This window comes from Corvus hawaiiensis, chromosome 26 (assembly GCF_020740725.1).
Source record: "Corvus hawaiiensis isolate bCorHaw1 chromosome 26, bCorHaw1.pri.cur, whole genome shotgun sequence".
Classification (NCBI taxonomy): Eukaryota; Metazoa; Chordata; class Aves; order Passeriformes; family Corvidae; genus Corvus; species Corvus hawaiiensis.
In genome coordinates, this window is record NC_063238.1 from 25,182,521 (window position 1) to 25,202,182 (window position 19,662).

At 37.5% G+C, this 19,662-nt stretch overlaps 1 protein-coding gene across 50 annotated transcripts in view; it reads left to right on the forward strand.

Moving 5' to 3' along the window:
* The window catches only part of RIMS2 (regulating synaptic membrane exocytosis 2), a 456,084-nt gene extending 436,630 nt beyond the window's left edge, over positions 1-19,454 (forward strand). For all 50 annotated transcript variants that reach the window (XM_048329132.1, XM_048329133.1, XM_048329166.1 and 47 more), the window contains 5 exons: positions 12,475-12,616; positions 13,950-14,062; positions 14,793-14,894; positions 15,864-16,003; positions 16,480-19,454. In XM_048329132.1, coding sequence (XP_048185089.1) covers positions 12,475-12,616; positions 13,950-14,062; positions 14,793-14,894; positions 15,864-16,003; positions 16,480-16,698 — 716 coding nt within the window. In that variant the 3' untranslated portion in view covers positions 16,699-19,454. The remainder of the gene's footprint in view (positions 1-12,474; positions 12,617-13,949; positions 14,063-14,792; positions 14,895-15,863; positions 16,004-16,479) is intronic.
* The last annotated feature ends 208 nt before the right edge of the window (positions 19,455-19,662 follow it).

Below are 19,662 nucleotides of genomic sequence, written 5' to 3' on the forward strand. Positions count from 1 at the left end.
TTATCACCTTTCACATTTCAGGCTGAGAGTACAGTGGCTAATGTGTGTCCCCAGTCTTTGTGTTTTTTGATTTATCTTTTCATGTGCAACAGTCCCTGAATTTTTTTCTTCAAAGCGTCTCTCATTTCTGATGTGAATGCCTAGGTGTGGTCCCTCACCTTTTCCCTGCCCTTCTTCTGTGACTGGCCAGGTTGCCCCTTTCAGTGGAAAGGAAGTGGCTGCCTCCCTGGGGCAAACTGTGCTGTCCTTCAGTACTCTCATCTGCTCCCTGCCTTGAACAATGAAGTGAACTGCAAAATATTGCCAGTTGACTGCAGGGTAGGCTTCACATGGCATTTTTAATACTCTTGATGTGCTAATAAACACTATGGGTGAAAGCACTCACAGAAAATGTAATAAATTATCCTAAACATGTTTAGGTATTCTTTAAAGATTATTTTTCTTTATCATTCCAGAAGCATTTTCTTTTCAGTCCTGAATTTTAGCTACAGTAATTGCATTAATCCTTTGTGAAACCAGAGTATTGATTTGTTTTGTTCTACTTGGTTTTCTTTACTTCTCTAGGAAGTATTTTACTTATTCCCTGCTGGAATCTGTGTTTGTTTAAAACTGTTCTCTGGTTCAAAGAAATAGAAAGTACATGGAAGTCAATAGAGAAATATGTGTAAATTTAAGGGTAATTGTAATGTTTTATTTTGTGCTGGCAAATTATTTAAGCAGAAGTGTTAAAAGATTGTATACTGATTCACACGTTGTCACAGATTGTGTTCGTTTATCTTACCTGATCCTGTTTAGATGTAGGCTACACTTGAAAATGCATTTCATTAATCCCCATGAAAAAATAGAAATGTAATAGCTGTGCAGTTTTTATGGATTTGAGTTTCTGGTACCTGAATTTAGACGTATCGGGTTATAGAAGGAATGGCAGGCATGACAGCTAAGATTGTTTCCCAAGTGTTCTCACTGGGATTAGAAAGAAAAAATTGTGATGTGTTTTTTGGATGGCAAGTCTCTTCTGCACTCAAATTGGAATTTATTGTCTTATGAGTGTTTATGCAATTATATTAATGTAACATAATTAAAGTGGGTGTGGTACATGCGCTCCCATGTCCACATACATAATGCTCTTTTACAGTTTAATTTGAAAAAAGATGGATGTCAAACCCACTTCATAAGTTAACTGTCCTCAAGATGTAGTTATTTCTGCGTGTGATATGTAGCTTAAAAAAAAGATAACCTGCTACAAGGGTGCTTTTCTTTGTTTTGTTACATTTCACACTCAATCATATTTTTAATACAAATATAGAAAACCTGATCTGTTGAAGCATTTATTTGAGATACTCTCTTATTAACTGCTGAAATGAATAATACACTGGTCCAGAGATGTATCTTTCTGTAGGAAAGAGTATGAGTACTGTCAAGTTCAGAAGTAATTTAATAGTAAGTAACTCAGTACAACTTATTAATAATTTTTGAAGCTATTTTTGAACATGATGATGAAGAAGATCCCTTTACATGTCATCTGATTAAAGAAGGAGGCCTCTTAAGCCTTGGCATCCAAGCTGTGATGTACTGAACAAGTGGGCTGTGGAAAGGCTGCTGTTTTCAGTTGGTAGCCATGAACTTGAATCACAGAATCATCAAGGTTGGAAGGGACCTTCAAGAACATCCAGTCCAGCTGTCCACCCAGCACTACACTGTAACCCCTAAACCACTAAACCGCATCACCCAGGCCAGATCCAGACACCTCTTGAACACCTCCAGGGGTGGTGACTCCACCATCTCCCTGGGCAACCTATTCCAATGCCTGACCACCCTAACAGTGAATTTTTGTTAGTAGTATCTAATCTGAATCTCCCCTGTCTCAGTTTAAGACCATTTCCTCTTTTCCTCTCACTGCAGACATGGCAGAAGAGACTGACCCCCACTTCACTACAGCCTCTTGCCAGGTGCATGTAGAGAGTGATGAGGTCCCCCTGAGTCTTCTCCAGGCTAAACAAGCCCAGCTCCCTCAGCCATTTCTCATAAGGTGTGTTTTTTAGAGCCTTGTTGCCTTTCTCTGGACACCCTCCAGCACCTCAGTGTCCTTCTTGAAGTGAAGAACCCAGAACTGAATACAGTACTCGAAGTGTGGCCTCACCAATGCGGAGTACAGGGGAATTCGCCATGGCTAGGCCTGAACTTGCCATGGTTGGCCAGGTTTGCAGCACAGGGAACTGCTGTTCAAAGTAGCATTTCTTACCTACTGATCAGTTAAGATGAATCCTTCAAGTTTATGCACATTCATTATTTAGGAGTTTATTATTCTTAGCCACGTCTAGTAAAAGGTGTTAGAAGATAATTCTTTGCATCATCAGTTTCTTTCTGGCATTTCTGCATGTGTACACACAGGACTAACACGGTGCCTGAGCAAATTATTTATGTTGTCGAAGTATCAAGGATTTTAAAGAGGTGTCTTGCATTTTTTTTTTTTTTGTTAGATTCATTGATGATGCATGGCCTGCATACTGAACTAAGAATTGGTGTCAAATAACACATTTGACAATAACACATTTGACAATAACATGTCAAATAACAGACTTAAATTATATGGAAATTGTTGAAGAGGTGTGGGGACAGAGTACAAATCAGTATCTGTGTGAATGCTCTTGAAGCATTCCAAGCCTCATATTTTTTCTGAAATCTTGCGTTTGTTGAAATAAAATGAATTTTTTGTCAAAAGTGAGAAAATTTCCAGTGTAAATGCATGTGACATCCTTTTAGATGTCTGTGTAGACATAGTGCAAAATCTCATGCACATGATGTATTTACAAGTAGTGCATGAGTGTACTAAACTTTCCTGTGAGCAAATGAATTCTTATGTACGAGAAGCTTAATGGAGAAGTAGAGTTATCGAAAATGCAGAGAAAAGAAGAGAGGGTCAGATCACATGATGTGATCACTAGAAAGCCTACGTCTGTTTTTATGAGTGGGACTGGTAACTTGGTGCTTCCTCAAATTATGCTGTGTGTATTGTTTACTGTAATAAATTTTCACTATGGTTCCCGTTTTATACTCTGTTTACATTCACTTCTGATTTGCATTTACACTGAGGTGTTGTTATAAACAGTTAAATAGCACGTTGCCAGGAATGCAGCTGTGGAGCTGCTGGTCAGGGCAAGATCTGTGTGCAGAGCTATGCCCATCAAACGGGAGTACATTTCAATTTAATATCTTCTTTTGCCAAAGTTTTTGGGTGGTAGTGAAGCTATGAGACTGAAGGGGAAAGCCAAATGCTTTGCAGGTGCTGAAGACAATTCAAGAGATAATTTATGATAATTTAAGACATAGATTAATTCAGAAAAACCGGAAAGCATCTTGGTCTCCCAGTATGTTAGAAAAACAAAAGGCAATTAAAAAAAAAAAAGCCACAGAATGTTCTTCAGTCCAACACAATCATGCCAAAAATAGCAAAAATTAGTTGCATTAGCTGAGGAGAAGTTACATGACAGTTTTGCATATTGATGTCTACCAAAGGAAGTATCTGAGTGTTGCTGCAGGAGTTCAGCAGGAATAGAAGCACATTATACTCTCCTGTCACCTGGCTGATAACTAGCTGGGAAACTTGCTGGAGGGGTTGTTAGATCCCACGTAGGTGTCAGCGGGAGTGCTGCCCCTGAGTGAAGGCTCAGGACTTATTTAAAGGTACGCTGAGCTGCTCAGTTCAGCACTGGTAATGGCTTCAGTGGCATTTCTCACCAATTATTCACTGTGCATTGGTAAAGCTGGAATAAAACTCTGCAGTTCCTGGATTCTGTTCCTGTGGTTAGACCGCCAGATCGCAGTGTCCCTCTGGAGGTCCCAGTAGACAATAACAAGCAGACAATAATTTGACCAGAAATAGAAAATGGGGGAAGTAGTAACAATAAATTCATTAGCGCAGTAATTATTAAAGTGAAGAGAATCCTGCACATGAAGTAGTTATGCTTTAAAATTACCATCTTAAAAAGAATAAAGTAATATGGGAGTATCAGACAATGAAGAAAATGAGAATAACTACATCATCTTGGGGGAATTGGCCTACATTTTGGCCTTGGTGGTAAAGATGACCTTATTTATGTGGAATGTTCATAGGCAGAGCCAAGGAAGGATATGAAAGAAGGATATAATGCCCTGTGACAGGTTATCCACTGTAAGAGATGAAGCTTTAAAGATCTTGGCTTGATAGTTGCTAACATACCAGAGCTCATCTGCTGCACATTGCATGCAATAGTGGGGTCGCTCATCTTGGAGGATAAAAAGCACTCTGAATATGCAATAATAATTGTTCTGTAAAAATCTGCATGACATTTAAGTTTATAGTTGATAATTTTTTCTGTTTGCTGTTAGGATACAGTTCAGGGGCTGACTTGAGTCAGCCTTTCCATCATGGTGGTGGGTCTGTCCCATTTCTGCAGCTCCATGGGCTGAGTTCCAGGATGGAGGCAATATAGCAGGCATTTCCAGCAAGTCACAAGTGTTTTTACCAGTTATACTCAGGTACTATACTAATGAAGTAGGTGTAGATGCCAGCATTGATAAGACCTTTAAAAAAAAAGTATAGAAAAAACTGTACTGTTGCTGACAAAGAGCATGACAAAAAAACTCACTTGTATTCTAGAAAACTAAGGGAAAAGTAGAAGAAACTGCAGAACGATTGACATTCAAAGTACAACATACTTCAGCCTGAGTTAGAAATGCCCAGCAGACTTTTAAAGTTGTGTTTCTCTTATAGTTGTGTTTCTCTTCTGAGCTACTGGTTACACTGCAGCATGTATGTGAATAGCTGGCAGATAATTCGGGTGTAGCTGTAGCAGCAGCAGTGAAGCTACAGTGTATGATAGGTTGCATCTCTGGTATAAAAACGTGTAAAAGCCTGTCTCATGTCTATGTGCTGTAATTGTCATTTTTCAAGGTCAAGAGTGTAATCAGAGCAGCAACACACTGTGTTGTCACTGTTTCAATTTGAAGAGGTAAGTATTTAACAGCAGTAGTTTGAAAATGGGTCATAACAGTGTGAAATTTGCTCAGTTTTTTGTGAGCTGTGGTTATTTAAATAATGATATTTGCATAGGATTATTACTCATCTTAGACAAAGCAAAGGGCAAAGAGCTGTTTCTAATTTGTGTAATCTCAGTAGCCATCCAACTTCTTGGCACCGTCTACCTCATTAAGCCTTAATATAGAGGGTGTTGAATTGTTTCAACACATTTGCTACATCATTCAAAAATGCTGCACAGATCTGTCTGATTGATAGTATATGCAGTGACCCTTGCTATAATAAAAATAATCAAGGTTAGGGTAAAGAGTAGTGTTACTGCCATTATTCCATATTTAGAAAGTATCTCTCACTTTATATAAGGCAAAAAAAATGCAATTCTAAGCTTCTCAATATAGGTACTCTTTGCTTTTTAAGCATTTTTAATCTGCTCTTGGGACTGCATGAAATAATGTTTATTAATAAATACATTATAATGGTATACATCCAGAAAACTGAATGTACGTGTAAACATAAAAACATTATCTCTTAAAACTGCAGAAATGGTTTCTGTTTACTTAAGATGATCATCCTTTGTCATTGGCAAAATCAGAGACTGAATGTGAAGAGTTCCTGTGATGAAGATGTGCACCTATCTAGTTATTATTTATATAAATGGTATACAGAATTAGAATGTAATTCCACAAAATTGCTTGCTCTATTTTTCAGGATTTTAATAGCTTGGGGATGAGACTGATTTCCCACTGCTTTGCACTTGTTTAGTTATATAGATTGTTGTACAGGATGTACAAAGTGGATAAAAAATGCTACCATTCTGTTTTGACACATGCACAAAATATGCACAAACTATTATAGACCTATGACATTTGAATGATAACAATCTCTGTGTGGAGATCATAACTGGTCTAAATGAGGGCTCCTGAAGAACTGTTCATTCAGGTCACTTGTCACGTGGGACACACAGCTGTGGGCTGCAGAGCCGTGTGCTTTTTTGTTGTTGTAGCTCTGTGTTCAGGTTTACAGCAGGTAATGGCTTTTGGCAGGTAAATCCTCTGACCACACCTAGAAAACTGATGGCCTTATCAGTGACAGAAATAGAGACTTCTGCAGTGGTGCTGGAAAGGCCTGAGTGGCTGTGTGTACTTCTATTCTGGATCTGCATCTCGCTGTCAAGATCTGTAATCAGCATCTGTAAAACAAAGGATCCAACCAGACCTGCATAGCCTGCATGTTTGTTGTTATATGTGAGAGCCAGGTAACCAAAAGAGAAGTGGAAATTACATCAGTACTAACCCATCTGTTCCCTACAGCTGTGGTTAATTAGTTTTGATTCCCTGGGACAGCTATCTCTTATCAGGGGTAAATTCTTTGTCAAGGGAATGGCCAAGCATCCAACCTCTGTGCTGTGATTCTGTGTATACTTACTTGGGGTTACCAGGAGTGTTACTTAGCACAGATATTGAAAACAAGCCCTAGGGTGTTCAAGATGGTTATGTGTCCTTTTTATATGTAGCATGTGATTCTGAATAATAATGCCGGGGATACTAAAATTTTAGGAACATTAAGTACTTACTGTGTATGTAGGAAAACAGCTCTTTGTTAATGCTTCAGTCCTGTAAAAATATTTCAAAAACCTTTTTGGGAACACAAGACCATAAGTTGAAGATCTTAAAGCGATGGATGACACATGCAGACAAAAACAGTTTCTCTTTTCTGATGCTCTTAACAATTTGCTGAAGGATCAGTTAAGACTGGAGAATGGACATCAGAACAGCAGTGAAATTGAAGTGGCAGAATACAGCTTTAGACACATGAAGATGTGGGAGAGAATAAAGAGCAGGTGCTTGCCTTGAACCACAGCATTGCTTGGAAGCCATGTGTGGTAAAGTGACTTCACATCACAAGGCCACAACAAGGCACAGGGTTGACTGAACAAATGACCTGCCTTTCCATGATAGGGAAGTGCAATGCAGACAAAAGATGCTGCAATCTGACCAGGAACAAATGAGATTCATGATGGCTGCCTCTTGGGTCCTGTAGGAAATTCATCAAGAATGAGATGCCAAATCTTCTATACCGGCCTTTGACCAGAAGCTCAAGCAACAGTTCTGCAGTTGATTATTTAATTCAGCTCTCTCTTTTCCTTTTTCTTAGATGCTGTCTTAATTACTCTTAATCTTAGTTAACCATGTTTCCATTATGGCCAGAGGAAAGAGAGAGGAGGAAGCACAAAGAACAGGACAAGAGCGAAGAAGTGTTTCTTGACTGAAAGTGTAAAACTACTGAAGCCTCCCAAGAAATTTAAAAATGCATGGGGCAGACTGAGGCTGTCAGCCCAGACTCTCTCACACTTTCCAAACCTGGCTGCTCTCATACTGAAGAGCTTTCTTGCTGAAGGTAGCTCTGCTTTGGGCCTGTCAGAGCAGGCCATTCCTGTGCCAGTCAAAATTTATCAGTATTTTACATTCAGATACTCATGGAAGCAGGAACTAGAATGCAGATCTTCCCTTCTGCCTTACACGTAAGGGAAAACCCCTGGTTATAGTTTCCCCCTGGGTTTGCAATGCTCTTTGGGTTTCAGAGATGCTGACAGCCTGCACTGTGAAAATGTCCATTGGAAGGACTGTAACATAAAACTTCATAAGCTGATTGTTAGCACTGGCATATGAGAATCAGTGAAATGAGCTCAAACTCAAGTGACAATGAAATCTGCTTTTCCCAAATCCTGCTTAAATTAGCAGATCCTAAACCATGTCTTCTGCTTGAGGTCTGTGGGTAACACAAAGAAAGAAAAAACTTGGCTGTGTTTCCTAGTACTTCAACAAGAGCTAAATGCCTTGTTCAATGCAGACAAAACCTGGGCTGGTCCAGAAACAGAGCTGTGTGGCTGCAAGTGAATTTGAGACCTGCCCTGTCTCCCTTTTCTTCTGTAGGTTCAAATTTTCTTAGACTGTCTTTTATCTAGTCAGTTGTTAACATATCCAGAGCAGGTAACTAGGTATGTAAAGAATTTTAGTCTTAAAAAATGGGCACTTTAAGGCAGCTTATTCTCTTTGTGGTTCTAACTCCTGAGTTCAGATGAAAATGCTGAAGGAGTTTTTATGCAGCCTTTCTGGTGAGGTGGGGAGAGCAGAGAAGAGCCACCTCAAGTGCTTAAGTGTGTTTCTGAAGGCACAGCTGCTCTGTACTCTGTACAAGTCCTACCAAGAGATCACATACCAGCTGGGGACTGGCATAGCCAACCTGCCTGTGCCTGTGCCATGTCCTCTCTTGGCTCTGTGCCTGCTGGGGAGCAGTTGTAGGAAGAGGAGTTGCAGGAGAGCAAGCTGAGAGTTCTTGTTCTCACCGCCAGCGGCAGATTTCATCTGGCTAGATCCCAGATGATGGAAAGTAATCTGTTGCATTCACTGCAGTTTTTGACTTGTCCTTATCTGCTATTGAAGATCATATCAGTATTTTTGCATCCCTAATTTGTAAGTGATTTGCACCCCAGGTTGTGGGAACAAATAATTCCATTCATAACTTAGAAAATGTGGCCTGCGGAGTCTATTTGCAGTAACCATATTAGTTAAATTACCAGTGTGATTAACTGTAAGAATGAATGTGCTTTCATAAATACCAAAGCAATTTATTCCACTCAGTACAATATGGCTGCAAGAATATGAACTAGTGTTTTTCAGATAATGTATTGCATATTTTGTGGTGAGGACTTGAGAGAAATTTCTTTTTGCTAGGGCAATTAGCTTATACTAATTTGGAGAACATTTTCGATGTTCTTTATTAGAGTTTAGGAAATTGTGAGTAAAATTATTTTGATTGTACTCAGCAATGTAACAACAAAGTGCACTTCTAAGCTCTCATTTCCATATCCTTTAATTTGGTAAGACTAAAACAGCATGCATAACATGAGTGTATAAGTACACATATAACATACTTTAGGATTATAAACCCAACCCTTACTTTTACAGTGATACCAGTTAGATGTTTATTTCTGAATTAGTGCTGCATTCCCAAGTTACTAATCTAGCTAGAGGTTAGTATCGCCTTAGTTGGGTTCATTCAACTGAATGCTTGTCTTCACAAATGTTTTTTTCAGAAATTACCTGTCTTGAAAGTAAGAGAACAACTTTCAGTCATTTTGTTGGTTTGTTCCTTTTGGTCTGAGTCCAGTATGGAATGCAGCCACATGAATAGTTGAATTAACGCAAGAGAGGAGGTGTCAATTTCCAGGCAGGAATGAAGGAAAACAGTTTGGATTTACTAGAGTGATATGATCTTCAATCAGATGTTCTACCAGCTACAGCTTGGAAGTATGGCACCAAAGGCTGTTTCTTTGACTTGAGTAGCTACTTTGCATTTTCATTGCCACTTGAAACCTTTTAAAATTTTTAATGCTGAGTTTATGAAATATGAATTATGGATGACACAAATACTGTCTTTGCTTTTAAATTGTTTGAGGAATTGTAGGATTATTTTTGATTTATTAATATTTTTCCAGGGCCAAATATATTGCTAGTATTGTGGGCAAGCAAGTGGAGGTATTTCTCATGTATTATTATATATTAGTTTAGCCAAATTTCATCTGAAAGAATATTCACATCAAAAGCAGTGGCCCAGGAGTCACACCACCCAGATCCGGGTCTTCTGTTAATTCTATTCCAAGTTGCCATTTTGCTGCTAAAATCTTCAGTTCTTACTTCAAGGAGCATCAGTGTCATGATTATGAGCTTTATTGATGAAAGGTCAGATCTTTCTCTTTGGGGACCATCAGAGAGTGCTGCCTATTTCTGCTGAAAACTGGGAAATAGTTATTCACATAGCCTCCTTTCAGCCCTCCTTAAATTCAGTGTTAAGGTCAAAATAATTACTGTTTACCACTCGAATGTACACAAAAGTTGGATACATGCCTAACTTTCATGCTGTATAAAAGTTGTATCTTTGTGTGCCTCTTGACATGTGAACCAGACCACTTACTTCAGTTAAAATGAATGTGGGAAAGTAAAACTGCTTAAAAATAAGGTTTAGAGGGATGCTATGAGCAGCTACATGTGTGCCTCTATGAAGACTTGAATGGCAGTTGCATGAGTTCTTGATTTCTCAGTAAATTGATGTGCAATGGATGTGTTCATTTTTTTATTCTGTTGTTCTACAGTGAAGGCATACAGACTTATAATTCTAGTTCAGAAAAAAAAACTACTTTACAGATTAATAAAAGTTACGATAGACTCCTTTATATATTACATAATTGAACATATATTTCTCCCAAACTCTCAAATCTTTGAAAGATATGTGAAGATATTGAAGAATCATGCAAGATGGAGATGTTCTTTTAAATTTGCATTAGAGACTTCATGTTTACAAGAATGAGTTGAGAATGACCATCATTCAACAAGGCTGAATGAAAATGAATACTTACTCCTCAAAAGAGTTCTTAGAACAGAAGCGTGATATCCTGTGGGGCTTCAGGAATTGTGTGCCTTTCACATGTAACTGTGATGCAGTGTACCTTTTCTACAAAACTATAGCACAATATTTTCCTGGAGTTTTGTGGGAATATTTCTTTGAAATGAGCGCTTGTATTTTAGAACAGCTCCAGACCACTGTTGGAAGTCAGCTGCCAGCTTTCATTAGTTGAATATAAATAATAAACCAGCAGGCACTTAGAATGGTACAAGCCCCCAAAAAAAGAAATTGTTGATTTCTGACCTTCATTTTTCATATGTTGTAGTAGCCTGGTATCTTTTTTATTTGCATTTATTGCATCAGGTATTGATGGGCATTTTTAGAAGTAATTTTGATGCAGTAAAATTTATCTTTTCATTCTACTGGGTACTGACTTCATTTGGATAGCTGAAGTTCTAGACGAAAATTATTACTTCTATTATTATTCCTGTTTGTATGTACTGATTAAAATTTATGGTCTTAAGGAATGTGTAGAAGGCTTGTAATAAGCAATATGATTTCAACCTCTCATGATACTGCTGTAGAAATGTCTCACTGCTGCTAAATATTGCAGAGTTATTAATCTTTCTTGATGAGGAGCCAGTGGTTTTCAAGGTATTTTTGGTGTCTAGTTCCCACTTCACTAAATTTCCCATGTTCTTTGTCTTACTCAATGTTCCTCATGACTGATGGGCCTGGGAGACTTCAACTCATGCTGCAGCCTGTAGGACAGTGACACTGAGTGCACACATTGAAATTGATGTCTCTCTCCCATTCCCTGTCCACGGATGCAGATCCTCTTACTATAAGCCAGTCCCCGTGCTCATTCCCCCTGAGGTGTGATAGTCCTCATCTCAAGACAATCTCCTCCTTTTGCTCATTTCCTTTTTCAAATCCCTAAAGCTTCACCAACCTCACAGGTCCAGAAGTTCTTCTGACCTCTGGTACATGACGAGGCAGAGAAGGTGTAAAGGGTAGCAGATGCTACAAACAACTGCAGAAGGAAGTTGAGTCCATCGATATCCTAGGATATTGGATATTACTCTACCCTCATTTTACCAGTATTTAAGAATTCTGTTATTATTTGTTGTAGCGTATTTAGAGTTCTTGCTCTTTTATAACATCAGTGTATCACACATCACTGTGCTGCACTCAGAGGTGTATAGAACAAATTGAAAGAAAGCAGTATGCAGAATTCCTTGCCCTATTGCAGGGAACAGCATTTAAAATCAGAAATGACATGGAGTGGCTGTCTTACTCATGAAAGAAAAACTGAGGTTTCATTTCTACTCATTTCTTCCAGCTGAGGTCTTGATCAAAATTCCTACACTAAAAAGCTACTATATATTGATTATTTTTCCCCTCATCTGATAGCCAGACATCTGTCACATTGCTGTTTTTACAAGTAAAATTAAACTATGCAAATAGATGGAAAAATTGTTATTCTTGGAGGTGATAATAAAGTTTCATATTGTGCATAAAAATCAATACTGTATATTTTAAATATAAATTTAAAGCAGCTAGTGAATAGAGAAGAAAGCATGGGAAGGTTCTTGATCTGTGGTTTACTATCCTCACTAATGGGTATCTGTGACTTATTTAGCAGATAATGACCAAATGTTTTTAAAACAATAATTCATCTGAATTAGAACATTTCTCTGCAGGTTTTGACATCATGTTAACCTTTTAATTGAATTCCTAAGAGGGATTTATTCATCCAGGGAAAATATATTTTAAATATGCTAGCCTATGGATTGTTTAAATCTGGTTACCTCCGTGGGCAGACTTGTGTTGTCTGACCTTGGAAAGCAGGCAGTGACAGTACTAAGATCCTGTAAAAGAGATTTATGATGCTGTTTGCCGGTTACTAAAAAATTGATAATTTTTAAATGGAAGTTTTGTTACAGGTCATTAATTTGTGGCTCTGAGTGTTTGTGCCACATGGAGCATGGGTGTGCACAGTTGCCGAGCTGCGAGAGCACAGTGCCATGGGGGCTTCTCTTTTGTCTCCACAGAAGCAGGGGGCAAGAAGCTGCGGAGCACCGTCCAAAGGAGCACTGAGACAGGGCTGGCTGTGGAGATGAGGAACTGGATGACTCGTCAGGCTAGCCGGGAGTCGACGGATGGGAGCATGAACAGCTACAGCTCTGAGGGAAAGTAAGCAGTATTTACAACTCAGGTGTCCTGATGTTTCTCCATGAAACTGGTCATTAGAGAGAGGCACAGTGAGCGCTGTAGGTCCTGTTCAGTCAGAATTCCCTTCACAAGCCAGTGTCATTGATGGACCAAGCCTAAGTCTTCCCCTGTGACTGGAAGAGTCTCCCACTGTTGGTGCAGAAAGGAGGAGGAACATTTCTGCTATGCCATGGGAAGGGCACATGGTGGGTCAGATCATCATCATGAGGTGTGTCAGGAGGGGCACAGGTGCAATACACCAGGTAAAACACAGATATGGACAAGTTCTCTTCCAAAAGCTCCTGGCATACATCAGTGCTTTGCAGAGCAAAGCATTTCCAGATCATTTTCAGGTGTCATTCACTGGGCTCAAGAGTTTTCCAAAGATTCTGCTGCTTTAATCCTGAAGAAGTTATGTGGGCAGAAGAATGAATCTGTCATATATCATGGTTTTCATAAAAGCCTAAGTTCTGAGTGATGTATATGAGACGTTGCCCAGAAAAGTCTTACTGTAGTTTGATTTATTAGTGGACAATACATCTATGCTGCACAATATACCTTATGTGTCCAAGTTGATGCACTATAAGCATTTGAGATGGCCATTTCTTAATGATTGCTCATTACAAATTTCATTAGTTCTTGTTGCCCTGTAATGGGTCACAGATAATTTATGGCAAGCATTTTAATTTTAAGTTACTTTGGTCATTTGCCACAAGAGATTTCAGTTCTGTTATTGAATAGATGTCATTCTCAAAGAAATTTTAAACAAAATATTTATAATGATGGCAATTTTAAAAATAGCAACCAGTATTTGGTCTAATGTCATCATTTCATTGTGTACATTTGATATTTAGCCATTGAATTCAGAGTAACTGAGAACTGTGAGCAATTTAACCTTCATGTAACTAAATCAGTGGTAAGGGTGTGTGTTAGTATCTTAATGAACTGGTCTCATATGAATACTTTGATAATTAACAGTGATCTTCAATATATTGGAAAAGGAGAACATGATGGAAGAATACTAATGTGGTAGTTATTGAGGATTAGTGCTTTCTTACCTTTTTGTTTATATGCTGGAGACTAAATTGCTGCTTGTAGAACACTGTGGGTTTTGAAAATTACAGTAATTGTTTTGTAAGTTACTTACAGTACTACCAAACCCACAAACATTAAGTGCAAAACACCTAGGAAACAAAAAACAAGCCCAAGCCAAAATAAAATTAACAAAAAACCAACCAAATAAATAAAAACCACAAACAAACAGAGGGAAAATTTAAGTGTATTTATTTTTTTGCTTTTTCAATATTATTTCTAGTTTGATTTTCCCTGGTGTGAGGTTGGCTGCAGACAGCCAGTTCAGTGATTTTCTGGATGGACTTGGTCCTGCCCAGCTTGTAGGACGACAGACTTTAGCAACGCCATCAATGGGTAAGTGTTTATGTCCTCTAGATATGATATATTCTATTTGGTCAGGTAATTAGAACATAGAATTTATCTAGATTCTCTTTAAATAAGGATTTCTCTTGTGGTTTTGAACAACTCAGTTAAGACCAAAGCTGTAACCTCAGCCGAAGTTGAATGTAATCGTGGATGCTTATGAAGACATGCAAAAGTAGAAAGGTGCTTTGAAAAATTTAACCTTTTACCTTTTTTTCAGTTTTCCATCTTTAAAATGGGGCTAATGAGACTAATCTCTTCTCTGAATCACTTGGATAATATTGTATAAAAATAGGTAATTTAGGTGCAAAATATTTGTTATTGTGTTTACAGACTTTTATATTCACAAGTTATGTTTTCATAACTTGTCTTAAACTAGAGGCACAGTGAAGAGATCTCTGGCAGTTTTACAGAGCTGCTTTGTATTAATTCCCTTGCTGCCTTTTTTTTATATGAAACTCTTAAGAAAGAGAAATTAATTTGAAGTAATAGAGGCATGGAAGATGGGAGACAAAGTGTTATTGCAGAGGTTTTAAATTGTTTACTAACATAAACAGCAGTGAAGAGGATAAGTATTAAATTATCTAGTGTTAAATTCCTGATCATACTTACTGATAGAAAACAGATGATACAAGTTGCCACATACTTATCCTAGAAACTATCTCAACATTTCATATATTAGTTCTGAATTACAGTGCTGGAGTTTCTTTTTGTTTCCTAGGAGATATTCAGGTGGGAATGATGGACAAGAAAGGACAACTGGAAGTAGAAATAATCCGAGCCCGTGGCCTTGTTGTAAAACCAGGTTCAAAGACACTGCCAGGTAAGGAAGAGGAACCTGAGTAACAATCTTAGCACAGGGCCAAGCGTTGGACTTGATGATCCTAATGGGTCCTTTCCAACTCAGTATATTCTATGATTCTATGACTCTAATAGCATTCTACCAAAAAAATCTGTGGCTTTTCTGTTCAGTTTTGTCAACTCTTAACAAAGTCACATCTCAGTAGATTACAATGTTGTATGTACACTGAAATGCATAACGTATTGAAATGATACACCAAAAATCAGCCCTACTTCAGGAGGAAATTAAAAATCAGGCTGCCAGAAGACACAAAAGTGTTTTTGATAATAGCAAAGGCATCCTTTATTATGGGGTAGAAAGAAAGGTATATACTGAAGATTTTATATAGGAATCTTAGGAATGAAGAGGGAATCAAGAGATGTAGAATAGGACCGTCTCAAAAAGTAGACCAGTATTTGATACTTACTCCTTGTTTTATAATCTGATGTCCTATAACACTATGTGAAAAGGACAATATAATGATATTTTTAGCAAGCTCTTCTGCCAAAATAGAAATTGTGTCAGTCTTTTCTTCACTGATTTTCACCTTGTGAAAATTAATAATTTTAAATTATTAACAATTTGGAGCATTGATCCAAATCTCACCAAAGTCATTGCGAGTCGTGCATTTACTTAATAGCCCTATTTTGCATATTACACAGTATAGGGATGCTATATATAGGAATACCTGATTTTTTCAGGTCAAAATCGGAATTGTTTCATGGTAGAAGAGACATACAAAATACATCAAGAAAAAAAATACACCCAAGGAGAAGAGTAAAGAAAATGCATGGCTACTTTGTATGGGAATAACTGTTAACATTGCTTGTGGAGATTTGTTCTTACAAGTTATATTAAAAGCAGATTTTTATATGGTGATAGAAAGTGTGTATGTTACACCAAAAAATCTGGACTTCTTTACTTACTGTTCTTTATTTTCGTTCTTCTAAGCACCATATGTAAAGGTGTATCTATTAGAAAATGGAGTCTGCATAGCCAAAAAGAAAACAAAGGTAGCAAGAAAAACGCTGGAACCACTTTATCAGCAACTTCTATCATTTGAAGAAAGTCCCCAAGGGAAAGTTTTACAGGTAATTTGCATTAACATTCCTCTGAACCTGAAAATGTCACCTGTACAGTTTTCACTGAATGAGTTTCAAACTTCCTTCAGGCTTCATTTGGCAAAAAATTCTCACATTTTATATACTTGTTGAGCAGATAAATACAACAGTTATAGCTATTCATGCAAGTAGAAACTGAGTTTGCAAATAGAACTGAGCAAAAGTCAGTTATAGATTATTTTGCTTCTGGTATATGTGTGGGCTCCTCCCACTGGATTTTCTCTGGTATTGTGGATAAGTGCTGTTTGTGCCCAGATCATTTCTGTCATTGCATCGTGATTCGTGTATATATATATATATATACACACAGAACTAAACTATGGTTGCAGTCAGGTATTTCATTCCTTACTGTAATAATTAAGCAGAGACTTTTGACAAATCAGATTAAAGTTTTTGTAATTTTTTCTGAAGTTTTTTCAATTTTCTTGTGTTTCTTTTCCTAACAGATAATTGTTTGGGGAGACTATGGACGTATGGATCACAAATCTTTTATGGGAGTGGCACAGATACTTTTAGATGAACTGGACCTGTCCAACATGGTGATTGGGTGGTTCAAACTTTTCCCTCCTTCTTCCCTAGTAGACCCAACCTTAGCTCCTCTGACTAGAAGAGCTTCCCAATCATCTCTTGAAAGTTCAACAGGACCTTCGTATGCTCGCTCATAGCAGCTGTGAAACTGTTGTCATAGCAACCAGCGTTACAAAACCATAAAATTACAGGTCGCAAACCCTGGTAACACTGCATGCTTAATGTTGTGTCTTCTGAGCCTGTTTCTAGGGCTGCAACGCGATCCTGTGTTCTCAAGGAAGTTGCACACATTGTGCCCTATGGAAGGCCCTCAGGTGATAGACTGAAATCATGAAGAACTGATAGGTTTGGAGTTCAGGGACTCAGTTTATGGTCCAATCTGAAGCCATGGACTAAACTAAAAAATCAATCTGTTTCATGCAACGAAAGTCCTTTTCAATGGCATATCTGTTTTGTTGCTCCCGTTTCTTTATTTATCTGCCCTCCCCTCCTAAAGCTTGGTTATGCCACAGAAACGGAGTTACCCTCCCATGAAGCCACGTTACAAGTCAGTGGATTAGCAGACATTGGAAGAAAGGAAGAATGTAAGGATGCTGGAAAAGTCAACTGACACTTGAAGCAGTTGCTTGAGATCTGAAAACTCTTCATATTGAAAAGGTTCAAGACTTAAAGTGGTGGGCTTCATACCTCCAGCTATTCACACAGTGAAACCCCAGACATGATGGACTCTCTGAAAAATAAAGTTCTGTGGATATACTGTACTGTATGAAATTAAGAAATTTTTTTGCATGGACACAGATTTAGCTGAACACTTAAATTATTTTCTTGAGGCTGCAACTTGCAAAAAAAAAAAAAGAGAATAAATCAGCCATTTTCAACAGTTTATATTATTTTTAAAAATAAATTTCACTAGTGCATGGTTTTAAAGGGAAGAGAATGCAACAGGGTGATACAAAGACACACCACGTTTATCATTCTTTAAACCAGTCATGGTCTGTGTTTTTGCAGACTTCTATTAAAAATAAAAAATAATTTCTAGCAAATATTTAAAATTCTGTTTATGTGACAAGAAATAAGTGTAATATATTAAATTTATTTAAATGTAAAAGGTACAAGCCTTGTAAAGTTCAACATAATGTGCAAATTGTACACTTCTTTTACCTCCTTTCTCTATCTCTCCTCCCAATCTCCCTTCTTCCTTTTGCTCTTTTTCCCCTCTACCTCCCAGGATGATCAGCATATTCTAAAATGGCTACCTTTTGACTTATTACTCTCTTATGCCCCATATTTGGTTCAGGGTTGCAGATTGTTCTGCATTTCTGAATTATTTGAGAAAAATATTGTTTAAGAGCTTACTTTTTTTCAAGCATGTTGAAAAGGATTTTGCAACATGGCTTGGGAGTACATTAATGTAATTCAGCATGTATTTGATAAAGAAGATATTTGAACTTTTGCAATTTATTGTACAGTGCATGGTAACTTATTTTCATTTTTTCTCACCTTCAAATTGAATTCTACAGCAAAATACTGGAATCATGTGGCCATTGTAAGATGTCTTCAATAAATTTGTTTTCAGCACCAGCATCTTTCATTCAAAGACTGAGCTATCATTTCTTGAAGGTTTTTGGAAAGAGGAAAAATTAAGTACCTGGTTGATTTTTAGGAAGCAAATGTAAGCACTTTTATTTGCACTGAACCAAATTGATTGCTACATTTTTGAAATAACAAAAGCAACAAAGGTTACAAATCCATACAGTTCTTCTGCTGTAAAGTTCAATTTTCATAAATTACATTTGCATTGCAAAAGACATAATTAGGTAGTATCTGTCTGGAAAATATCAGTCTTTGTTTTGTAAAATAGCCTTAAAGAAAGCTTATCAGTACCACTCTGACAGCTATTTGACACCATTACCAGAACCTCACTGCAGTTAATGGATCTTCAAAACCCTGGGTTTTGTAGCAGACAGTAACTACCGTTGGGTGGTGCTGCAAGTTCAAGCTTCTCATTAAATTACCTTATTTAAAGGGAATGTAACTGGCTAATGTTTAATAACAAAATATCCTTCTTTTTTTTTTTTTTTTTTCTTTTTTTTTTTTTCTTTTTTTTTCCCCCCCCGGGTCTTTGTATGCCTTGAATACCTACTTAAGGTTTAATATTGAAATCTTGCAATAATTTTTGAAGTACATTACATTTACCTTTATGGCCACACAGAATTATTCTGATTTTATTTGAAAATCTATTGAAGTTTCCCATTAACAAATTGTACATGCCTCTTAAGAGGGAAGAAGTAATAACAGTATCACTTATAATGCCTTTTACTTTGTGCAATATCATAGAAAATGAGATTGTGTCTTGTCTGCAGAGTTTATATAATGGATGATTGTTAAGTTAATAGACTGGTAAAATTATATTTATTGAAATAATTTAGACACCTGTCTACCAGCAGCAAATAACTATTAACATGCAGTCTACAATATCCCCTAGGATATTAAACAAAAATACATAGCCATTTTCCTGACACTGTGAGATGTGCTCACACATTCTTGTATGCATAGTCCTCTATAAATTATTTCAAATTTTAAAATCAAGGACATGACGCATGGAAGGTTTGTACATAATTGTCATTATGCAGTATTTATTTAAAAAAAAAATTAATGTATTTTTTTTAATTTTCACATGTATGCAACTCTGCTTATGGTTTAGTCATGTAAATAGTACTATTCCAGTGATCACTGCTGTCTTGTAAATAGTACGTTTTAAAAAGCTAAAAGGAATTACAGTTGGGGGAAAAAAAAGGGCAGATTAGGCCTGTAATGAACACCAACTAATGTAAATCAAACTCATTCTGGTGATGGTATTTAACACTTTAAATAAAACATTTTCTTTACAGAATTTGTGTGCAGCATTTTGTTGCTTTTCTCTAAGGTGGTCAGCAGCATCCTTCCATACCCTTCAGCGGAGCTGGTGGCAAGCAGCTCACACAGCTGGAGCACAAGCATGCTTTTGTTCTCCCAGCAGGGCTGCCAGTGAAATGCCAGTTTTAAGATGCCACGTTCACTGCCAGGCACGGGGAGCGGTGGGAGGCCAGGCCTGCCCGTCA